Source organism: Misgurnus anguillicaudatus, chromosome 10 (genome assembly GCF_027580225.2).
Source record: "Misgurnus anguillicaudatus chromosome 10, ASM2758022v2, whole genome shotgun sequence".
In the NCBI taxonomy this organism is placed as follows: Eukaryota; Metazoa; Chordata; class Actinopteri; order Cypriniformes; family Cobitidae; genus Misgurnus; species Misgurnus anguillicaudatus.
The window spans coordinates 21,257,319-21,278,045 of NC_073346.2; the positions used below are offsets into that span (position 1 = coordinate 21,257,319).

Here is a 20,727-nt window from a genome sequence, read left to right on the forward strand (position 1 = left end):
TATCTTGTTTTAAGCATATTTGCACTTAAAAACACACAGATTATGAAAATGATTTTAAGCTGTGTAACCTTAAGTATGAAATGCACATGTAACGATAACAAGGTCATACGCAGCCCAACTATGACAACTATTTGACAAACATGATAAGAACAAACATTAAAAGACTGCAGTGTATTCCAAGCCTTTTCTTCTGAGTTGTGACTCATTGTCTGACCGGTGAAATATGTTACAAGCGCACGACTGACATGAAAAGACATGTCACACTGTATCCGCTTAAAATCATGGAAACACACACACCGGGTGAAGGTGATGGCAGCTGTCGGCAGTTTAAAGTCACAATAAAACTGAAATGAAAAACTGTCATTTGTTGTAGAAAAATTCGAGTGCCCTCATAATCTTAAATCAAAAACATATATCTCCTCTCCTCCTCGAAAAAAATCTTTCTTTATTTCTGGTCATATGGTAGGGGAGGTGGGCGCGGTCCGGGAAAAGATCGTAGCAATTAGCAAATAGCAACATGACCCAACTTCAAACGATCCAATCAGTTGTCAATGGACAAGTCCAGTCCTACCTTTATTCATTCCAGAAGTCGTTTCACTCAGACATACATCACCACAGGGAAAATAAGACAATCACTACTTCTGTTTTATGGTGAATTTAAGCTAGAATGAGAGTGTCAGTTCAACTTTTAGGGGATGTGCACACATAGACTGTAAACAAAGATGGACGTAGTGTCCATGACGTCACCCATTGGTTTCTGAAGATCGGTTTTGAAGCTTAAAGTAGGCGTTGCCTTCCGTCGCCATCTTGGCCACGCGTCATCGTGCATCACTCGCGGATATCCGAAAATGGGTAAAGAGGCGGGACGTCGGTGAAGCTGAGGTGTCTGGTTTCTGAAACCACGCCCGCCTAGCTCGATTCTAGTGACCGCAGTGGCTGTTCACCCCTCACTTAAGTGGCTACGCCCTTAATTATGCAGAACTTTAAAGCTCAATATAATTTAAACGGAGGACTTACAAAAAAATTCACCCCCCTCACATTTGTCATGAAGGGCAAACTTGGATATACAGACCAAAAACTAGTGAAAAGCTCAGCTCGTCAATGTCAGTTCTCACTCGGCCGTCCAATCACAGTGAAGGAGGGGCGGGACAAATGTCACAACCACCAACCGGCGAATCGTACAACGACTGATAAACAAAGCAGAAGTATCACAGCAACCAAAGCGATCACCTGAAGAAAGCTGGCAGTCGGCGTCCGCCTGACATTTTCAGCCGCGTTTAAAAGCTTTGGTGTGCACACACCTTTTTTGCTAAATCTTTAAAGGGCTTTGGTGCTAAAACCCACCTGGAGAAGTATGCATGGCCTTAGGCTGTGTCCTAACTCTTGGGTAAGATGTGTATATTAGTGTGTTTGCTAAAGGTTCTGCAAGGCTTGGCGGCATAGGGTCTGTGTCCAGGCAGGTATAAAGAAGAGGGAACATAGTGACAAAAGAAAGAGGGAAAACAACCATCTGTCATCTAAAATGGGGGTACGGCGAAAGCGGAGGGGGTGGGGTACGGGGGATAGTCTGCATGTTAGTCACTCATCAGTCTTCACCATCAAAAGTTTTCCATGAGCGAAACGTTCCATGCTTGACAAATGAATGACACCGCAGGGTATCGTAGAGTCACGCTTTAAAAACGTGTTTCCATCTGAATGCGTGTGTGTGTGTGTGTGTGTGTGCGTGTGTGTGTGTGTGTGTGTGTGTGTGTGGTAAGGGGCTTATTGTTACTGCCCCAGAGCAGTTTCACCCACTGCTCCACAAACATGAATACAAGATGCCAACTCTACCGTAACACATAGCACCGTGTGCATTTACAGTAGGGAGTTGGTAAAAGCAGAGCAATGGGCAGAATAAGAGAAGTGGAACGAACGAGAATTAGAGATAGAAAGAGAGGAAAACTGCAAGCAGACATGCCAGTGAGCATGTGTAAGCTGATCCTTAGGGCAGCGTGTCCAGCTGTCTCTCTGTCAATCCGTCCAGAGCAACACTGTACACCGTCATTCCCACAGAGATCGGTGACTACTCTTTAAAGCCTAAATCTTGCAAAACAAAGTTAAGATTTATGCATAAACCAAGAAAAAAATAAAAGTGATCTATAAACAGTACAACCAATCCTAATAAGTTCCTTTTAGTTAGTGTTCATAAAGCTCAATTGGTAGAGCAACATGTTAGCAACGCAAAGGTCATGGGTTAAATCACAAGGAACATACATACCAATAAAAGAAATGTATAGACCGTATGCACTGTCTGTCAAATGCCTAAATGTAATTAGCAAATTAAATTTAACATTACATTTTTATTCATGGCATTCAGCTTACGAATTTGCAAATGAATGAATTTGTACCTAGTCAAATTTCAGTATAGGAAACCATGACAAATGTTTAAAGGAACCTCAACCCAGTTGCCCAGCACTTGCAGGAAGCAGATGGACATAGAAGCTGGAACTCTATGGAGGGTGAGGGCAGATCATGGTGTAGAGGAGGTTGACTTTGACATTGATTACACCACCCTACGTGTTGGAAACGGGATGGTGTGGAGGGTGCCAGGACATGATGCTGGCTGACGCCACCTGGCCATGTAGCAGAGATGGCATGGTTGACATTGGTTGGCAATGTGGCCCTCCCCATAGAAGCACCAACAGGCAACCCCCATCTTTCCCCACCCTCTTTGGTTCTCTCTTATTCATACACTCTGATCCACGGCAGATCCAATCACCATCTGGTACTGTTATGCTGGGACCTCCTAGGCATTCCACTTCCTATTTTTAAATACAGTTAAATTCAAATTCCTATCTTTTTTAAGTCAGTGTTTGATAGTGATCCCCCCACGTATACACACTTCAAAAAAGTTAACACACTCATGTTAACACACAAACACATCGGAATGTTAGTTCTGTCAATAATAAACACATTCTGCACACACAAACTAATCCTAAGAATTCAAAGTGACCTGTGAACTGCATTTACCCACAATCCTCTCCTGCTTCACAATGCCTCCACCTGCAATATGCTCCCCAATCTGTCCCACTCCATCATTATTTTCTCCCAATCCAGTCTTTCTTTCCTTCTCTTGTTCCTCCTCATCTTCGTGTGCCCTCTCACTGTGTCTAATCACTCAGCATTAATACCTGCATTCCGGCAGCCTGAGGAATGTCTTAACAATGTAGCCCTGTCTTTAAACCGCTGCACAGGTACAAGAGGATGTGTGTCTGCTCACGTGCGGCTGCATGTTTCTATGTCTGTGTGTGCGTAAGACAGAAAGTGAAAAGATTCAAATGAATTGAATGGGTCGGAAAAAGATTTAAAAAGTCACAGAGTGCACTTACTAAATACATAAACAAACATGAAATACTGATTTACATTGATTTTATTGTTATATAACGCCAATAGAGTTTTTTCTTCAGAATGAAATGCATTGTTCTTCCTATGGTGTTTTCGAGTCGATCAGAATAACACTCGCGGAGATAAGTGCTTTTTTTCGTGTTTTTTAAGTGCTATTTTGTTGCGCGGGGCTAACCATAAGACGAATTCTGGCATGTTTGGTATCGTTGGACTCGGCTACTACTCAGGACTCCAAGGAAACAAGTCCCGTGAGAATATGTCAATCACAGCCAAAGTTATAAGCGTGTAAAACATTTGTCTTACCACTAGGTGACCCTGCAACGAAACTGGGCATGCCTCCTCAGTTCCTGAATGGCATCACAAATACCAACTTTCGTGTCAATAGGCTTAAGTTTGGCGAAGATACAGCCTCAAATCTGTTTTAGCGCTCTACGTAAAATTTGTTGACGCGGTTTACGGAAATGTATATATTTGGTACCAGTTGTACCAAAGCTGAGGTACTTATGTACTCTTAAAAGTGTACTTTTTTAAAGGGTACCGCCCCAGTGACAGCTTTTGTACCTTTTCCTGAGAGTGCAGAGACAATTAGCAAACAATTTTTTAAGATATCTTACTGTATATTTGGAAAAAAGGGAATTTTCTCAACAGTAACAGAGACGTTAACAAAGCAAGTCACAATAGACAAAGAGCAAAGGAAAGAGCAGTGTGAGAAAGTTGCCTTAAGCTCAGTGAGGTACAGTAACCACTGTTACACACAACCACTGTTTCAAAGAGAATAAGAAAGGGGGTCTCCAGATCTTACATCTGAACCAGAGTGGATCATTTTAATGAACATGTGTCCTCTGTACTCTCTCCACCAGCCCTCCCCGGTGCACTAGTCAATATGCGCCCATACGCCCACTCCTACTCCCACTTTGACTGTTAATTGACTAGGGAATTGTGCGTGCTTGTCGCTATGGTTACTTGGCAGGGAACGGGGGTTAGACTGACCTCCATCTCAAAAATGTTCATCCGAGGTGTGGTGAGCGACAGCCGCCACTGCCCTCGCCCAACGGGCGTTCCACACCCCATACGGCAAGCCAGGCTGTCCAAAGACACCAACAAACCCCTACAAACATATGCCTAACAGATTCAGTCTACCAATGTGTGTCTGTCTCATCCCAAAATGACTGTCTAATTAAGTCAGTCTTAAAGACATAAAGCCCTGTGTGTTTTAGTGCAGAACCATTTCGTAAGCTTTGCTTTCTAATGAACTAAACTAATCCACCATAAGCCAAATGCCATAGTTGTCTGTATAATTGTCATTTAAGAGCAATTCGTGATTTTGCTGGGAATTGAAAGCAAACAAGAATTTATTGGTCTAATGAAAGCTTAATTTAATTGCACCGATCCCATTTCCTTTGATTACACATAATATCGTCATCTGGATTTTCATTTGTGCTAAATTTTAGTCAGCTTGGCTCTCATATTCTAGCTATGGGAAAATATCTTTCCCATTGAAGCAGGTGCATAACGCAAATGACATCTATATCCTCTGTGATTTGTACTAAAAACTAAAATAACATCCAAAACTGATTTCTGGCCATTAATAACCTTTCATTTCAGAGCAAATATATGGTTACAACCTATAAGAAATAACAAGGTAGGAAACTTGAAACTCAATAGGGAATTTAGCCACAGCTGTCAGTCACATGCTGGTATACTGTACAGGGAAATCACTGATTGGATGAGATTATACTGGAGTTAAACCATTGTGAGTTTAAGCCCCGCAGGCCTGAATATGATTATCAAGCTAAGTGTCAATCAGGAGGCCACCAGAATTCGAGTTGGCACCGAGATCCTCGTAGTCCGTCCGACCACCTTCCAGATTAACTATCAGCTTGGGACACTCATTAACCAAAAAACGCTACGCCAGCTAATCTAAATCACAGGAATGAGGGGTTTTAGATGTGGAAGAGGAGGAGGGAAAAGGTGAGGAAAAGTGCAAAATCTGTTTTTTATCTAAACTGGTCAATTTTAAAGTCATGTTCATACAGGTTTAAGCAAAGTGAGCACTGAGCAGGTTGCGAGAGCTGACGTTAGATGAAATGAAAGGTGCTGTTCTCCCGCAGGTAAACATGTGCATCCTGAATGAAATGTGATCTGTCACCCAATCCCAGTCTGAATACGGGGAACCCCCAATCTCAAAGCCCTACTAAAGTGTCCATAAGCCTGCTGGTTATCTAATGTCGCGTCCTCCAAATGTGGTTATTTTATAAACAGGTTTATTTATAGAGAAACATGTCATGATTTTTGCAGTAGTTCTTGATGTAATGCGCCCCAGACCCACACACGCACTCACTAATGGACTCATTTAATTTGTTTTCCTCTGCTCAGCAGAACTCTCATTGCTTTCCTCCCTACGAGGACATTTTAAATCACCAGTGGGCCCTGCAGTGCTCCATGGGTCAAGCGCTGTTAAAGCAACAATGCGGCTCGTCAAGCAGTGACCGTTTCGCTGAAGAGGTTAACAATGGTCGGCTAACCATTAACCAGATTAAAAAAACGGCAACATAGTCCCGATACAAAAAAATGTGTCCTTCATGGCACATGCTATGTAAATAGAGCATGAAAGATTGAAAAGGAGACTTTAGATGATAAATAACAGCCAGCACACTGAATACATTGTTTGTCTTAGTTAAATATCCAAAATAAAACATTTAAATTGTAGATCCTGCGTACACATAAGGACACTTAAGACTAAACAGTAACCAAACTTATCCAATAAAAGAACTTTTTTGTATTTTTACAATTGCAATATTTGCTGGAGATTTTGTGTGCGCCCAACACAAGGTTGTGCAAAAGATCAAAAGATCAGGGTTACTATAATGTGTATGTGTGTGATTGTGTAATGGGAACACATCTTAAAGGGTCTCTGGAGTGCGGGGTATTGAATACCTGAGCCTAGGGGTGTGTTCTACTAACCAAACGCCCGTAAGCTAAGGGTTATAAAAGCTTTTTTCTCCCCTGTGTCAGTATACTTTTCTCTAGGGAATGTTTGCCAGCTGATAATACAAGGACAACAAGCAGAGTCTGTGTGAGGAAGAGGATGTTTGAAGAGTCCTTAAACAAGCAGTGTTTCAACAATTCTGTGTTTTCAGGTAAATCTTGCACATTTTAAAACAGTTTCTGTGGAGTCTAACTGTGAGATGACGCAAATGAAAGAGATCTTTTAAACATTGCTGAGCAGAATCAAACCAGCATAAACTAGCTTGGAAATTCGTGCTGGTCTATAGATGGTTTCAGCAGTAACAACATAAACAAGCGCATTGGTGTAGTGCAGGCAGGGTATACGCAGGTATACAGAGTATACCCACTTCTTTATTTGATAGCATGGGGTATACCCACATCTATTAAAAAAAAAATGGGGGGATGAATTAAGAGTATACTTCTCCAGGCACCACTACACCACTGAACAAGCGGCTGTCGTGGTCTGCACGTAACTTCCGGTAAACTCCGCTAAGAATAAATAATACAAAAGTTCTTTAAACATAGTTTATTTATAAAACATGCAAAAAAAAAAAACATAGATTACCTAGGAAACCAAAACATTTGTTATTTTCGACGAGGAATTTGTTCAAGAGATCAGTTTAGCAACTAGTCAGACCATTAAAAAAACAAAACCGGAAGTAAAGTTCGGATCCAGACGTGTATTGCGTCAGTGCACGTGCGTCCAATGAAACTGTCTATAGTGGTCTTTCAGCAGGGTGGGAAGCAGTCTGTGATGTAGTAAGGAATACATGATATATATTTATTACTTGCAAAGCACGTTTTATGTTGGTGATATATAAATGAAGCGGCATTGTAAAAATACTGATTGAAGTGAAATCAAACTTTGATGCTCTCAATCTCACAATTAGATTATGAGACTTTAACCTGGATGCCGCAGACAGGCCACAAAGGTTTAAATGTTTTGAATTTGATGTGCAACCATGGCTGACAATTCCAGGAAAAAAGGGCAAAAAAATAAAAATATTATTATGCTATATCATCATCCAGTCCTAGCATACAATCAAACCAACAATCTAGTGCAGTGGTACCCAACCTTTTTCACTTCAAGGCCCCCTAGTTGGCCACAACAATATTTGAAGGCCCCCCACTCACAATTTTTTTTCCAAATAAAATTAACTAGAGCTTGAAATGACTAGACAGATTCACTACTAAAATGGCCAAAAAAAGAAACATCTACTGTATTTTTCAGTCTGTAAGCCGCGTTTTTTTCATAACTTGGCTTGTGCTGCGTCTTATAGTCAAGTGCGCCCGCCTTGTAAGTCAGTATGAATTAAATTTGACATTTATGAGGCAAGACACAACATTACCATCTACAGCCGCGAGAGTCCGCCATATGCTGCTTCTGTATTTATGTAATACAATGAATTCAGTAATGTGGAATGATGAGTATGCAAACTTAAGTAGTTGGCTTGTTCAGTTAATTTAGCCTATTAAACCTTCCAAGTAAGTTCTGTATGCTATGATTTATCGTTTAAATAACTGAAAATATTACTTTTAACATACAGACATCTATTCAGCCTGCTGTTCTGTATGCTATTGTTTAGTTGAATAACTTGCCTTTCCAGAATAAATGTCTGTTCTTCGGCTTGGATTTTGTGAAATAATTTCCTAAATAAACGCGACGTATGGTCCTCTATGACTTATATATGTTATTTCATCTTAATGGCGCATTTTTGACTGGTGCGGCTTATAGTCCGGAAAGTACGGTAGATTCTTGCTTGTTTTAGCTTATTTTGATGCTTGTTTTGTCCATTTTTTTATATTTTAGGTCATCTTGAGGCCCCCTTGGAAATCTGCCCCGGCCCCCTTGTTGGAAAACGCAGATCTAGTGTATGACAAAAAACAAGATGTAAAACTACCAAGCTTTTCTCGTAAGCAAAATCCCCAAACACTGTTAGGATAAACAAATCAATTCAGTACTACTAATGTCCATTTCTGGATCGATAAGAGTCTAATAGATGCTGCCATGTACTACAGGATGGGCAATAATACATCATGACCTAAGTTCTTTGCTAAAAAGGGATATTTTCCCCAAAAGGAAACCCATCAGCGCTGAATCCATTAGGAATGCCTGAGAGAGGCTTCAGGATTTGCATTGGCCAATCACCCTGCTGATCTCTACAGCTAAATGGATCAGTCGCACTTAACCCTGTCTCCCCAAAGAGCCCATGAGGTTTCCATTCTCGCTACCATCAGCCCCACATTCAAGGATGTGCTTCAAAGCACTACCCCAACACACACACACAACAATGCACTTTTCAGTGTCCCTTATATCCTTTTGTACCCCCCGCTTTAGTATCAAACCACTTCAATATCCTTTACAGCCAACACACACAACTTCCTTACACACTGTTGTGTTTGTCTGTGTATGCCAGTAATAACTGCCTTGGAGAAATGAAAGAGCAGCGGGTCTACCTGCATCCTCTTTCTCAGCCCTGCCCGAATGCTTTGTAGTGTGGGCAGACTGTTTGATGGCTGGAGGACTGGGCAGGGTCCAGATTTCATGAAAGACCCGAGGGTTGGTGAGGGGCCGAGGTGCAGACGGAAGGGGAGAGAAGAGACGGCGGGGTATTCTTTTCTCTTCTAAAGTCGTGACTCTATCAGCAGTGGTGGTGGTGATAAATTGCGAAAAGTGAAAAGTCTGCATGAATTTACTGCCACCCCACGTCCACATACACACGTCTGCCCTCAGTGTCAACCTCTCTGTGTGTACGAAAGCTAGATATCTATGCTAGGACACGCACAATAGCTGCATGTTAAATGGAGACAACCGTAAATCACCACAAAACATCAAAAGTCACCCACTGATCTTCAAACAAAAACCTCCATCATTACTGAAAACAATGAGAGAAACTAATAATCATAGGGGCATTGAAAGAACTGAGACAAAGCTCATCCATTGCATATAAACTATGTGTGTGTGTGTTGTGTCTGGGTTTATAACATCTGCAGCAGTGTCTCAACTGAACCAACAAGGGGGTCAACCCTTCACAAGAGGTACTAAACCAGATTCAAAGAGAGGCTTTTTATAGTTTACTATATTTGTTGAACCTATAAAAAAAAGATGTGATGTCAAGACTAGATTTTGTTTCTAAATAACTTCACAGGTCCTTCTCGAGAAAGTCAGAACTGTTAAAACATGCAAGACATACATTTTATTCATTGGAAATAAAGCTACTTGGCCAGCCTATTTTTGATTTAGTTATATGCTAGTCATTGTAATAATGCTGAATGACATCTAGCATACAGGGAAGTTAAAAGAAACCTATTTTACATTAGGAAGGAACCTTGAGGCTCACTGATGGGGTTTATACGATAAAACGGCTTGGGAAACATTGGCTTAGATGATATTAATGCCAGACTGCTTTGTTTCTCTCTTTCTGAGCTCACATCAAGCTGTAGTGCAGCATGTGGTTGTTCCCGCTTTGTTGCCAGCGAGCTCTCTTCAAACGCCTGCCAGCACGACTGCCGCCATTGGGCCTAAGCTTCCAAAAACAAGCTTTCGTAATGGGCTTTCCAAACAATTAAAGCAAGCCAAGCGCTTTTTGATCATCATTTCAGGCGTTTAAAGAATCACTAAAGCTGGCTCTGATTTTGGTGTTAAATGTAATAGATATGTCATATTATTCAAGCTACAGTTATATTTACAAACAGTCTGTTAAACCACCAAAATCTGAACTATGCATAAAATGTGCCTTATGGTAAACCCCAAAGTGTCATATTGGTTTGGATTAAAACCAGTGTTGTGGTTACACGAGCAGTTTTTTGGCAACCTGTGTGTCCATCTGTGCCGAATGAGAGATAGCAAAAAAGAGAGAGAGAGAATCTGGGGGGTGGCTTGAAGAGTCAGGGGGCGAGATGTAACCTGTCCCCTGCTGAATGCCTCTCATTCCAAGCAGTAACTCCCCCCACAGGCATGAATCACAAGGCTTATGCGAATCTGGGTCCCACAACAATAAGCTGCCTCACACACCACCACCATCCCCAACCAAATGAGTACCTTGGGTTGGTAAAGTTGCACAATGTGTAAAGTGAGTTGCAGTAGCCACTGAGCTGTGCGTGTTACCGTAAATGGGTGTGCGTGTCTAGCTGCAGGTGCACGCGCTGTCATAAAGAAATGCATACGTGTGTGAGATGGATATCTACGTGAGTTTTGAGCTCGGAAAATCCACCTCAGAGACACAAGTTTGGCTTTTATCTGCAGGCACAAAGAGCAGGTTTTAATTTGAAGCTTCCTAATACCATAATAATTACAGTTGGCAGCAGGAGGTGATGTGTGTGCGTGCTGGCGTTTGATGCCGCGGAGTTAGGGGAGGCGAAATTTAAGCAAGGAAATGAGCTGGGGAAATAAGCCAGTGATAGACAAAGGAGGGAAGCGCAGTGTTTTTGCACAGCTCTTTAAACTCGGTTGACAAGCTGTCTCAACGATTATTTCCGCCACTTTCTAACAACCTACTGTGATCAAGCGCATGAAGCCACACACACCTCACTGAGGTGCACGGTGATACCACCTAGGGATACACACTCTTGGGAACCCCCCCAAAAAAGCAAAAAATACAGTCTAAATGCCACCTGAATAGAGTATTGCTTTGTGGCTGAGAGTAAGGGTGGTTAAAGTAACAAGGTCAGGTGAACTAAATATGAGACTGGCCAAGAACCATTTTATATGCTAATCACGAGCCTTCCGTTATGGAATAGATAGGATAAATTATAAGAAACCAGCAGCAGAAGCCGGTGCCCCTCTGGGCTGGCAGAGGAACGCAGCAAATTGAAATGAATGGGCATGGGTCCAACAGCTTCCATTTGGCAGTTAAACACTACAGCGATGAAACCACTAGAAATGTTAAAACAGGTTTTCCCGTGGATGCATTCATGAAATCGTGTGATATGTCATGTGGTATGATTTGCAAACCACAAGTACACATACAGTCTGGCCACAAAAGTGAGTATGTAGATCAAACGACATACTGTCTCAGCCTATGCAAAGCATTGCAACTAAACTTTGCTTACTAAACAGTTAAGAAAACATAAATACACTTAAATACATAGGCTCACATGAGGTTTTAAAAGATACAGAGGCATCACAAATTGATTAAACACTTCATCTATTTGTTGCTCCACACATACAGTATTTTAACACAGCCCAAGGGCACTGTGCGCATTTATCTCAAAGTAAGTATAGGGCGCTGACTGAGGGATAACATACGTGGGTAAAAAAAGGCAGTAGATATCTGCACCAGAAAGAAGGTGAGAATGCTAGAAAAGGCAGATACACTTGATATGATTGGGGAGTGAGAGAGCCTCAAGAGCAGATAAGATAAAAGCAGGTACCTCTGAGATGGAGAGGAATGCCTGCCTGGAAGGGGTTTTGGATTTGAAGGGGGTTTGGGGGAGTTGGACTGGTGCAGCTGCCCATAAATCGCTTTTATTTGCCACATTCAAATAATTAGTCATAAATTGATGTTTTGGGACATATGTGAAACAAATTTTGCAATTTGCAATTAAACGCATACATGTTCAACAGTTCATTAACTTGACTTGCTAAACGAATGTCGTTTAGCAAAGTGGCTTCGGCTGTGCGGTTTACCAAAGTGCTAATAAATTAACCCATTCATTTTTATATGTTAGAAGTTTTAATTGTAAAAACGGTGAGCAGAAGGTCTGTAGCGGGTTGTTGCGCATTTAAAGTGAGATTAAAGGAAGCGCGTCTATCCGGCGACAGTCGCGCAACGCCGACACCTCCGCTCTCGAGCGCAGCGGAGCGACTCCTCAAACCCAATACTTGTCCGAGTTGTTAACCCTTGAACCATTCCCTGATTTAAACGAATCACAAACTTTCAAAGACCACCAACAGCCACAAAAAATGATCACAATCTCGTTACTTTGAGGAAGTGTCTCTTTTAACGACAGACGTGAAGTTGTGTGGGATAAGTAAAAACCGTTAAAAACAGTCTACACACTTGCGCTCTTGTTTCTTCCGCACAAGGTTTTAAGGAACAGGTTGTTGAGGCAAAACATCAGAAAAAACAATCATGCAAATGTATCCATTTCAGAAATGTAAACTGCGTCCAAACATTCAGAAGCACAATCATAAATCAAAAAGTGAATTTTTTTAACACAAATGCGCCTTAATTGAGCCGCAGCCAGGCAAACTTTTTTTTGTAAAATGACTCGTGTTTGAATCGTTCTTACCTTGCAGTGTTAAAGCAATTAAGGTCCAAAACCTGCAGCGTCCCAACATCGTTCTTTCCATAGTTGCTTTTATTTCAAGTAGCGTCGCTTTAATATTTTTGCGATGTCTCGTCAGTCCGTCGCAGGTCTGTACAACTCCTTCACTCTCTGCTGTCTGCCTTACTCACTCTCTCACACACACTCAGTAGTGCGCACCCCTGTCCTTTTTACCGCAAGAAATCTGATGCGGATGGCAGTGACTTGGTTGATATGTAGTCTACAAAAGGTGACCAACCGCCCCTCCCTCACCCTTCCCAAAACCGTGTAAAGTGCTGCTAGAATGAGTGCAAACGGACGAGAGTTTTTACGTGGTCTGAAACGCACGTTTTAATTTTTACTTCAAAAATTAATGATTATGCGCAAAGAACAAGATTAAACCTAAGGGGTGTCTTTGTATAATTTCTAAATCTTAAAAAAAAACTTTCACAATTCATCTGCAGATCCTTTCATTCAAAGCAACTTACAATGCATTCGAGTTATAGGTTTAGCAAAATGTGCTGACTGCTCAGTGGAGCTATATGGGTTTAACACAATAGTAGTAGTCTAATAGTATTACAATATTCTGTAAATGCCCCACGCAAGTGTAGTAGGCTACTACTTGTATTTCTAAATTTGTGTTGTTTTTTCTGTGACTAAAGGGGAGTTTCTAATTCAGGCAGGGATGTGATAATCTCACCCCGGCCACTAATTTAGATCATGCATCTCTGTGTCCTATTGGTAATAATAGTTTCTCAGATACACACAAGGTTTCAAACAGACATTTAGAGGATAGTGATAGCAAATGAACTGCTTTATTTTTCTCAGAGCTAAGGTGGGGTACGTGATAAGAAGGAAGGGTGTGGGAAATTAAGAAGCACAGAAGTAAAGAAAGAATGTGTGAAAAAGAGAAAGAGAGAGAGAGAGAGAGAGAGAGAGAGAGAGAGAGAGAGAGATGGATGAATTGATACAGTATGATGTTCAGATGTGTCATAACTGTTACTTTGCGCTATTCTTGGGTCATGACAGCATAGCAAAGCATTAAAATGCTCACCTCATAACACTAGCAGTGACTCTTAGCACTTCAAATTCTATATAGACCCTGCACAGGCATTTCATCCTCACATTTAAAGGTAAGGGGAAATTACAGATTCCTGAAGAATGGAATGATTTGGAATGATAGGAGTTAAAGGTGCAGTGTGTAAATTTTAGCGTCATCTAGTGGTGAGCAGGGTTATTATAGTAAACGAAAACTATCACGAAAACTAAAACTATTAGGTGGCAGACCAATAGGTGGCAGACTAATGTCTATTAGAAATCCTGACCAGCAGAGCAGTGTCACGTGATGTGTATGATGCTAGATCCCTGCGGCCCCTGAGCCAACAGTCCGGTTCAGGAAACATCATCTTGCTGCTAACGGTTAGTTATTAAGACAAACTGTCTTCTGCTGGCAAACCATTACAATAACTGAAGAAGGCTAAATTATTTCAGTGTACTGTACAAAGGAGCATTTAAACATGGCTGAAACGGTGACACCTACCGCTTGCTTTTTGGTTGCTATGATACAGAATGTATGCTGAACTAATCTGATATTATTATATGCTTTCGTGGATAATCAACAATTTGTTTAGTCAACAAATAATTATATTATGTTAGTACAGGGATGCCTTCTGGTACAGAAATGGACACTCGTAGACAGAACAATAAACATTGCATTGATTTTCAGTTGTTGTGCACACATATAAGTTTGTACATGTAGGATGTGCTGATTTACTCTAAATTCTGCTGCGTTATTTTAACCCAATTCTGGGTAAATATTGGACAAAACACATGTTGGGTTATAAATAAACCTATGTTGTTTCAACTCATGTTTGGGTTAACGACAACTCAACATAGGTGTATTTATAACCATACATGTATATTTATATATGTTTATTATATTTGCCCAGCATAAATAACCCAACAGAGTTTAGAGTGTTTGTTGGTGTGGTAATTGTCCCGCCCTTCCTCCACTTTGATTGGCAGGACTAAATAAAAACAAACCTTGTTTTTAAAAAATCCTTATTCTTCTCTTATTTTTTACATTTCCAGATTTAGCAAGGTGATTGTACACTTTTGACTACCACAACCATGATATTACGCTAAAGACTAAAACTATACTAAAACTAAATAAAAACTAAAAGTAATGATTTTTGAAAAATAGAAACGAAATCAAAACTTTTTATGCACCATTAGAAAGAACTAAAACTAAACTGAAATAAAAATAAAAACTAATATTATTTTAAAAACTATAATAACCCTGGTGGTGAGGTTGCGAATTGCAACCAACGGCTCAGTCCACTGCTCACCCCTCACTTTTGAAATGCATAGAGAAGCTACGATAGCCGCCACCGAAAAAACATGTCATTGTCGGAGACAACTTAGTAAAAAAAAGTTTGTTAAGGGCTTCTGTAGAAACATGGCGGCACAAAATGGCGACTTCCATGTAAGGGACCCTCTGTGTATGTAGATAAAAAAGTCTCACTCTAAGGTAATAAAAAAACATAGCAGTTCATTATAAAAAGGTATTTAAACACCCCTAATGATATAGTTTTGTATATTATTTTGCATTTCTGTCAAGAAATCCTTCTAAAAATTACACACTGCACCTTTAAACTTAAAATGATTTTTTTTTTTCAAGAAAAATAGTCAAAAATTGGTCCCTAGCTTTCATTGGGTTAGTAGGCTACACCTTTGCACCTAAAGAGTTCCTCAAAGGTACCAAATGTTTACACATCTGTACCTAAATGCTAGGACTTTGTTAAACAGTACTGCCCAGTGACAGCATGGAACCCATTTTTACCATATTTTCTGACTGTACATATTTTCTGCTAAAAACACCATCAACGATAAGACAGATTGATATTAACCAACCTTGCTATGATATTAAGCTTCCGTGATATAAAGTTTCAAAGCCTACTTTACTACTGGTACCAGAGCCAGAATAGAAGAACATTCTAGTAATTGAATCCCACTCTGTGACCTTTCCATGATCCAAACAGTAGTCTTGTAAACATTGACCCAGAAGTGTAGTAGTGATCTAAACTGAGTGTGATTTCCTTCAAAAGTGTTGTGCTGAGTGTCATTTTCAGGACCATCAGAATTACACTCAAACAGCAGGGTGATAAAGCGACGTAATGATAAAATGATGAAAAGGGCAGAGAAGAGGTCAGAAGAAGTCTTTGATTCTTAGGTGTGACTAGCATGAAGCCTCAGGGAACAAGATATATAAGAACAGAGGAGAGAAATGATAAATTGGTGCTTAAGAGACAGAAAGCAGGACTTTAGGCTTCAGTGAATTAGTACAGACAAAATGAAGGGATAACAGACAGTGCAGCTATAATAAATTGATGCACATTATGGGTTGTTGCGCATATAAATGCACTTACATAACTTGCTTTTTCATACACCCCATGCAAGCATAATTTGAATTTAAATTCCTTTATCTTTTTTTACAGATGCACTTTACAGATATGTTTTACCTTCCCCATTTTATTGCACATGGTATTCTTGTCATTAGGAGATGTGACTGAAAATGTGCTTTTAAGAGATGCCTTTTTAACATTGGGCTGCATTTTGCTTAGAAATTGTATGAAATATACATATATAAAATACTGAAATTGTATTTTCAGTAAAAGCCAAAATGGTACAGGAAGTGGTAAAATTCAGCAGAGACAGTGCTGGGAAAAAACCTTTTGGTCATTGAATGAAAGACACATGAGATACAGTATTTTACAGAAACAAATTTCAAAGGATGGTATCAGCAAGTGCCAATAAAACAAATATTTCACAAATAAAAAAATAGATTGTCATTGTCAAATCCAAATGCAAGAATAAGTTACATTTGAGTCTTTTCCTCACAAAGCTATCATAAGAGATCATTAGGCTTGAAACAATTTTCCAGTGGTTGTGGTTTTTAATATTGTTATTTGAAAATCCCTTTCCGCTTGCTACTCAGATATTTATCTGCATAAAATTCCTATTGTGCTTCACAGAAGACAAAACATACTATTGGCTGAATGCCATGATGGTGAGTAAATTACAAAAAAATTGATTTTGATAGGACTATTCCTTTAAATTTCCTAAACTGGATTTATCATCTACATTATGCAGAGATGTTCTGCACACGGTGCCTGTGGCCGAGAGTATAACTTAAATACAGATGGGACAGATCCACATTCTGCTCTCTTTCCAGGAATCACCACACTAAGCCCACAAGCTGCACATATCCAGCTTTTAGATCTAGCCATAACAGTCTCTAATCATGACGGCATAGTGCCTAGAATTTAACCCAAAAGTTTGCCTTTTACGTGCCAATCGTGGCAGCGTGGCACGTGGGCGGGCGTGCTGACATTTCAGCTCTAGGGTTCTTCCTCATTGGGGCCTTTGGAGAAACAATGGAGGCTATCATTCCTGCTGCCCACAACCTGACTTAACATCCTTCTCTGCACACAGAGCTGATTATCATAAACCATAAACCACATAGACCAGAGCTTAATGTGTGGGTCAGAGAACACAGAAGACGACATCTAACTATCAGTAAACACTGCAGATGAAGATTCATCGTGCAGACAAAGTAACAGCCTCATTAAACACAGTCAGTGTGTACAGAATACAATTCAATGACTCTATGCTCCATAACGCAGGGGTTTACTGTAAACGCAAATAAGATGACTCACATAATAAAACTGCCGGTGTCATAATCACTACAGTGAAACAGATCACACAAGTTCTTTGTACTGTAATAGCAAAGTTATGTTATTGTGTATACGGCAGCATTTTTATGTTTTACATTTGGCAAGGATTTTCGGATCAGTTACCAGTGCTTATACACTCACCTAAAGGATTATTAGGAACACCTGTTCAATTTCTCATTAATGCAATTATCTAATCAACCAATCATATGGCAGTTGCTTCAATGCATTTAGGGATGTGGTCCTGGTCAGGACAATCTCCTGAACTCCAAACTGAATGTCAGAATGGGAAAGAAAAGTGATTTAAGCAATTTGATTGTTGCATGCTTGTTGGTGCCAGACAATTTTCAGATTTTCACGCACAACCATTTCTAGGGTTTAAAAAGAATGGTGTTAAAAGGGAAAAACATCCAGTATGCGGCAGTCCTGTGGGCAAAAACATCGTGATAATAGAGGCCAGAGGAGAATGGGCCGACTGATTCAAGCTGATAGAAGAGCAACTTTGACTGAAATAACCACTCGTTACAACCGAGGTATGCAGCAAAACATTTGTGAAGCCACAACACGCACAACCTTGAGGTGAATGGGCTACAACAGCAAAAGACCCCACTGGGTACCACTCATCTCCACTACAAATAGGAAGAAGAGGCTACAATTTGCACAAGCTCAGCAAAATTGGATAGTGGAAGACTGGAAAAATGTTGCCTGGTCTGATGAGTCTCGGTTTCTGTTGAGACATTCAGATGGTAGAGTCAGAATTTGGCGTAAACAGAATGAGAACATGGATCCATCATGCCTTGTTACCACTGTGCAGACTGGTGGTGGTGGTATAATTGTATGGGGGATGTTTTCTTGGCACACTTTAGGCCCCTTAGTGCCAATTGGGCATTGTTTAAATGTCACGGCCTACCTGAGCATTGTTTCTGACCATGTCCATTCCTTTATGACCACCATGTACCCGTCCTCTGATGGCTACTTCCAGCAGGATAATGCACCATGTCACAAAGCTCGAATCATTTCAAATTGGTTTTTTTGAACATGACAATGAGTTCACTATACTAAAATGGCCCCCACAGTCACCAGATCTCAACCCAATAGAGCATCTTTGGGATGTGGGGGAACGGGAGCTTTGCTTTACAGAGAAATTTGACATGCAACTACCTAGTTTTTGGAAAAAATATACATGTACTCCTGAAAGGATCTGTTTTTTTGTGTAAACAGAATCATGTATTTAAGAGTGCATTTAGGATTGCTGTTGTTTAAGCTGCATGTGTAATATTTTTGAACCACTTGCATATGGTCTACTGTCATCCAAAGCGTACAAAGTAATTAATTAAAGGTAGCACATCAAACAAACCCATCCTCTACTCTAAAAACTGTATGGTAAGCATCAAAGGCCAATAAACATCCAATTTTATAAAACATTAAAAACAATATTAAAATATTCATACTTTACATGCCTTGAGAATTTAAACCTTTATCGGTTTTAGCACTCTCTCTTGACACACGTACGCCTGCACTACGCCTGGGGTACAATTCAACATGGACTCAAAAGATTTATGTGTGGGGGTGTCCGAGCTTTAAGGCAAATTACATAAAGTTACATAAAAAATGATAACTCACTTTCAAGGGAAATAATATAGTTAAATGAAATGAATTGAGAGGTAATTATGCACGAGTCAAAGCGTGACTGTTTATCTAGGAAGCATTTTAATGAGGCAACCAATATGTGCATAAACATGACGCGCTGGCAACACTGGATCTCATAATCTAAACACAAGCAAGACTGCAGTCTGAACCAGCCAGAAAAACTAATATTTGAACACTTTCTCAACCCACCCACAATTTCATCTAACAATTGCACCATACAGCAGAAATAACAGCGAATTTTGGCTGAGAGATCTGTGAGCTCAGATTTCTAGTCCATCTCTCTAGAGCCAGATCGTAAAAGTGTTTGTCCACCTGTGCATCCATTAGGCAGTGTCTGTGCGTGTTAGTTGCTTTATAGTGGGGCCCCATCTGTGTTCAGTGAGGCCTATTTCAGTGCCAAAGTCCACTGATGTCACCTCCCCCCGAGGGGCCTCATCACATGAGGGGGACAACCAGACTCACCCCCAAACCACCATATACACATTTATATAGTCAACTTCTGCCTTTTATCGATTCAACTACAGTAGCAGGATAATCCACCACTCTTAGATGTGGGGTTCTTTTCTCGGATACTGGACTAAAACCACTTCAGCCAATAGTCTTTTCAACCTAGCACATAAGGGGACAAAGAATTTGTGTAATGCAGACATGCAAAAGTGATGTATTTTTAATTGTTATCTTTTATATATATACAATATTTCCATCTGTTTTTCACCTATCCATGTTTCATATTTAATTTTCAACCTCGAGTTCCTCCTCTCCCCCCACCTCCCATCTCCTTTACATCACCCTGAATACCCTTTCTTTTTTCAACTCATGCCTGCCCATCTCTCTCACCATCTACTATTACTCATGATGATGCTCATTATTGTATTAACCCCAATGACGCTGCATTCAGGGAAGAGACACTATGACACATGCTCAGGCACAATGGCAAATTGCAAGTGTAAATTGAAGCTTGTTTGGAAAAAAAGATTGTAAATCCCATGCTTCTTGCAGTTCTGGGAGGGTGAAACTGAGCACCCTTACTTAACACTGTGATCTGGGCTCCTGAGCTCCCAGCATGCCCGCTCATCAGGACGAATGGGGCAGTGCAGTGGAATGCCCACGTGTTCTTTTAATCAACTTACCAGCTGATTTACCATGGCTGCCAGCAGAAATAGATTGTTGCGGAGATCTGCAAAAACATTTTTTGCATTATTTAAGCATAAAGCAAAGTCTTTGCTGTTTTCAAAAGCCAAGGGCAGCATAATGTAATTTCACTGCAGTAATTTCTTGAAAAGGGTTCAGACTTAATTAAGTGCTAAGGCATGGAAGTATAAATCAATAAGAATCATAATCAATATTCAGCATATGGTGAGGCACGGTGTCCCACAGGAGAGCATATGTGTGCGACTGTGGGTGTGTGATCATCTGGCTCGGTGGGTTTGTGAGCTTTGTTTTTGTCCCTTTGATCAGGCAAGCAGGTCGCAGAGACAATCCAAGCGTCTGTGTGAGCCCCTGCACGGACACACAGCTTTACATTCACTATTTGAAAGCTTGTTCTGAATTCAGTATGAAAATCAGATTATAAAAACATTAAGATATTTTAGAGATATTATAGAACATATAATTGTCAATATAAAACATATTTGTCATATTTCTGTGAACTATTCAAATCCCTATGTCACAAGCATGAATACATAAATATTATAATTACATT

At 40.3% G+C, this 20,727-nt stretch overlaps 1 protein-coding gene across 1 annotated transcript in view; it reads right to left on the reverse strand.

The window, feature by feature from the left end:
* bcam (basal cell adhesion molecule (Lutheran blood group)) overlaps positions 1-12,852 on the reverse strand; it is a 53,283-nt gene extending 40,431 nt beyond the window's left edge. Inside the window, exon 1 of the mRNA XM_073872100.1 lies at positions 12,628-12,852. Coding sequence (XP_073728201.1) covers positions 12,628-12,688 — 61 coding nt within the window. The 5' untranslated portion in view covers positions 12,689-12,852. The remainder of the gene's footprint in view (positions 1-12,627) is intronic.
* Positions 12,853-20,727: the final 7,875 nt, after the last annotated feature.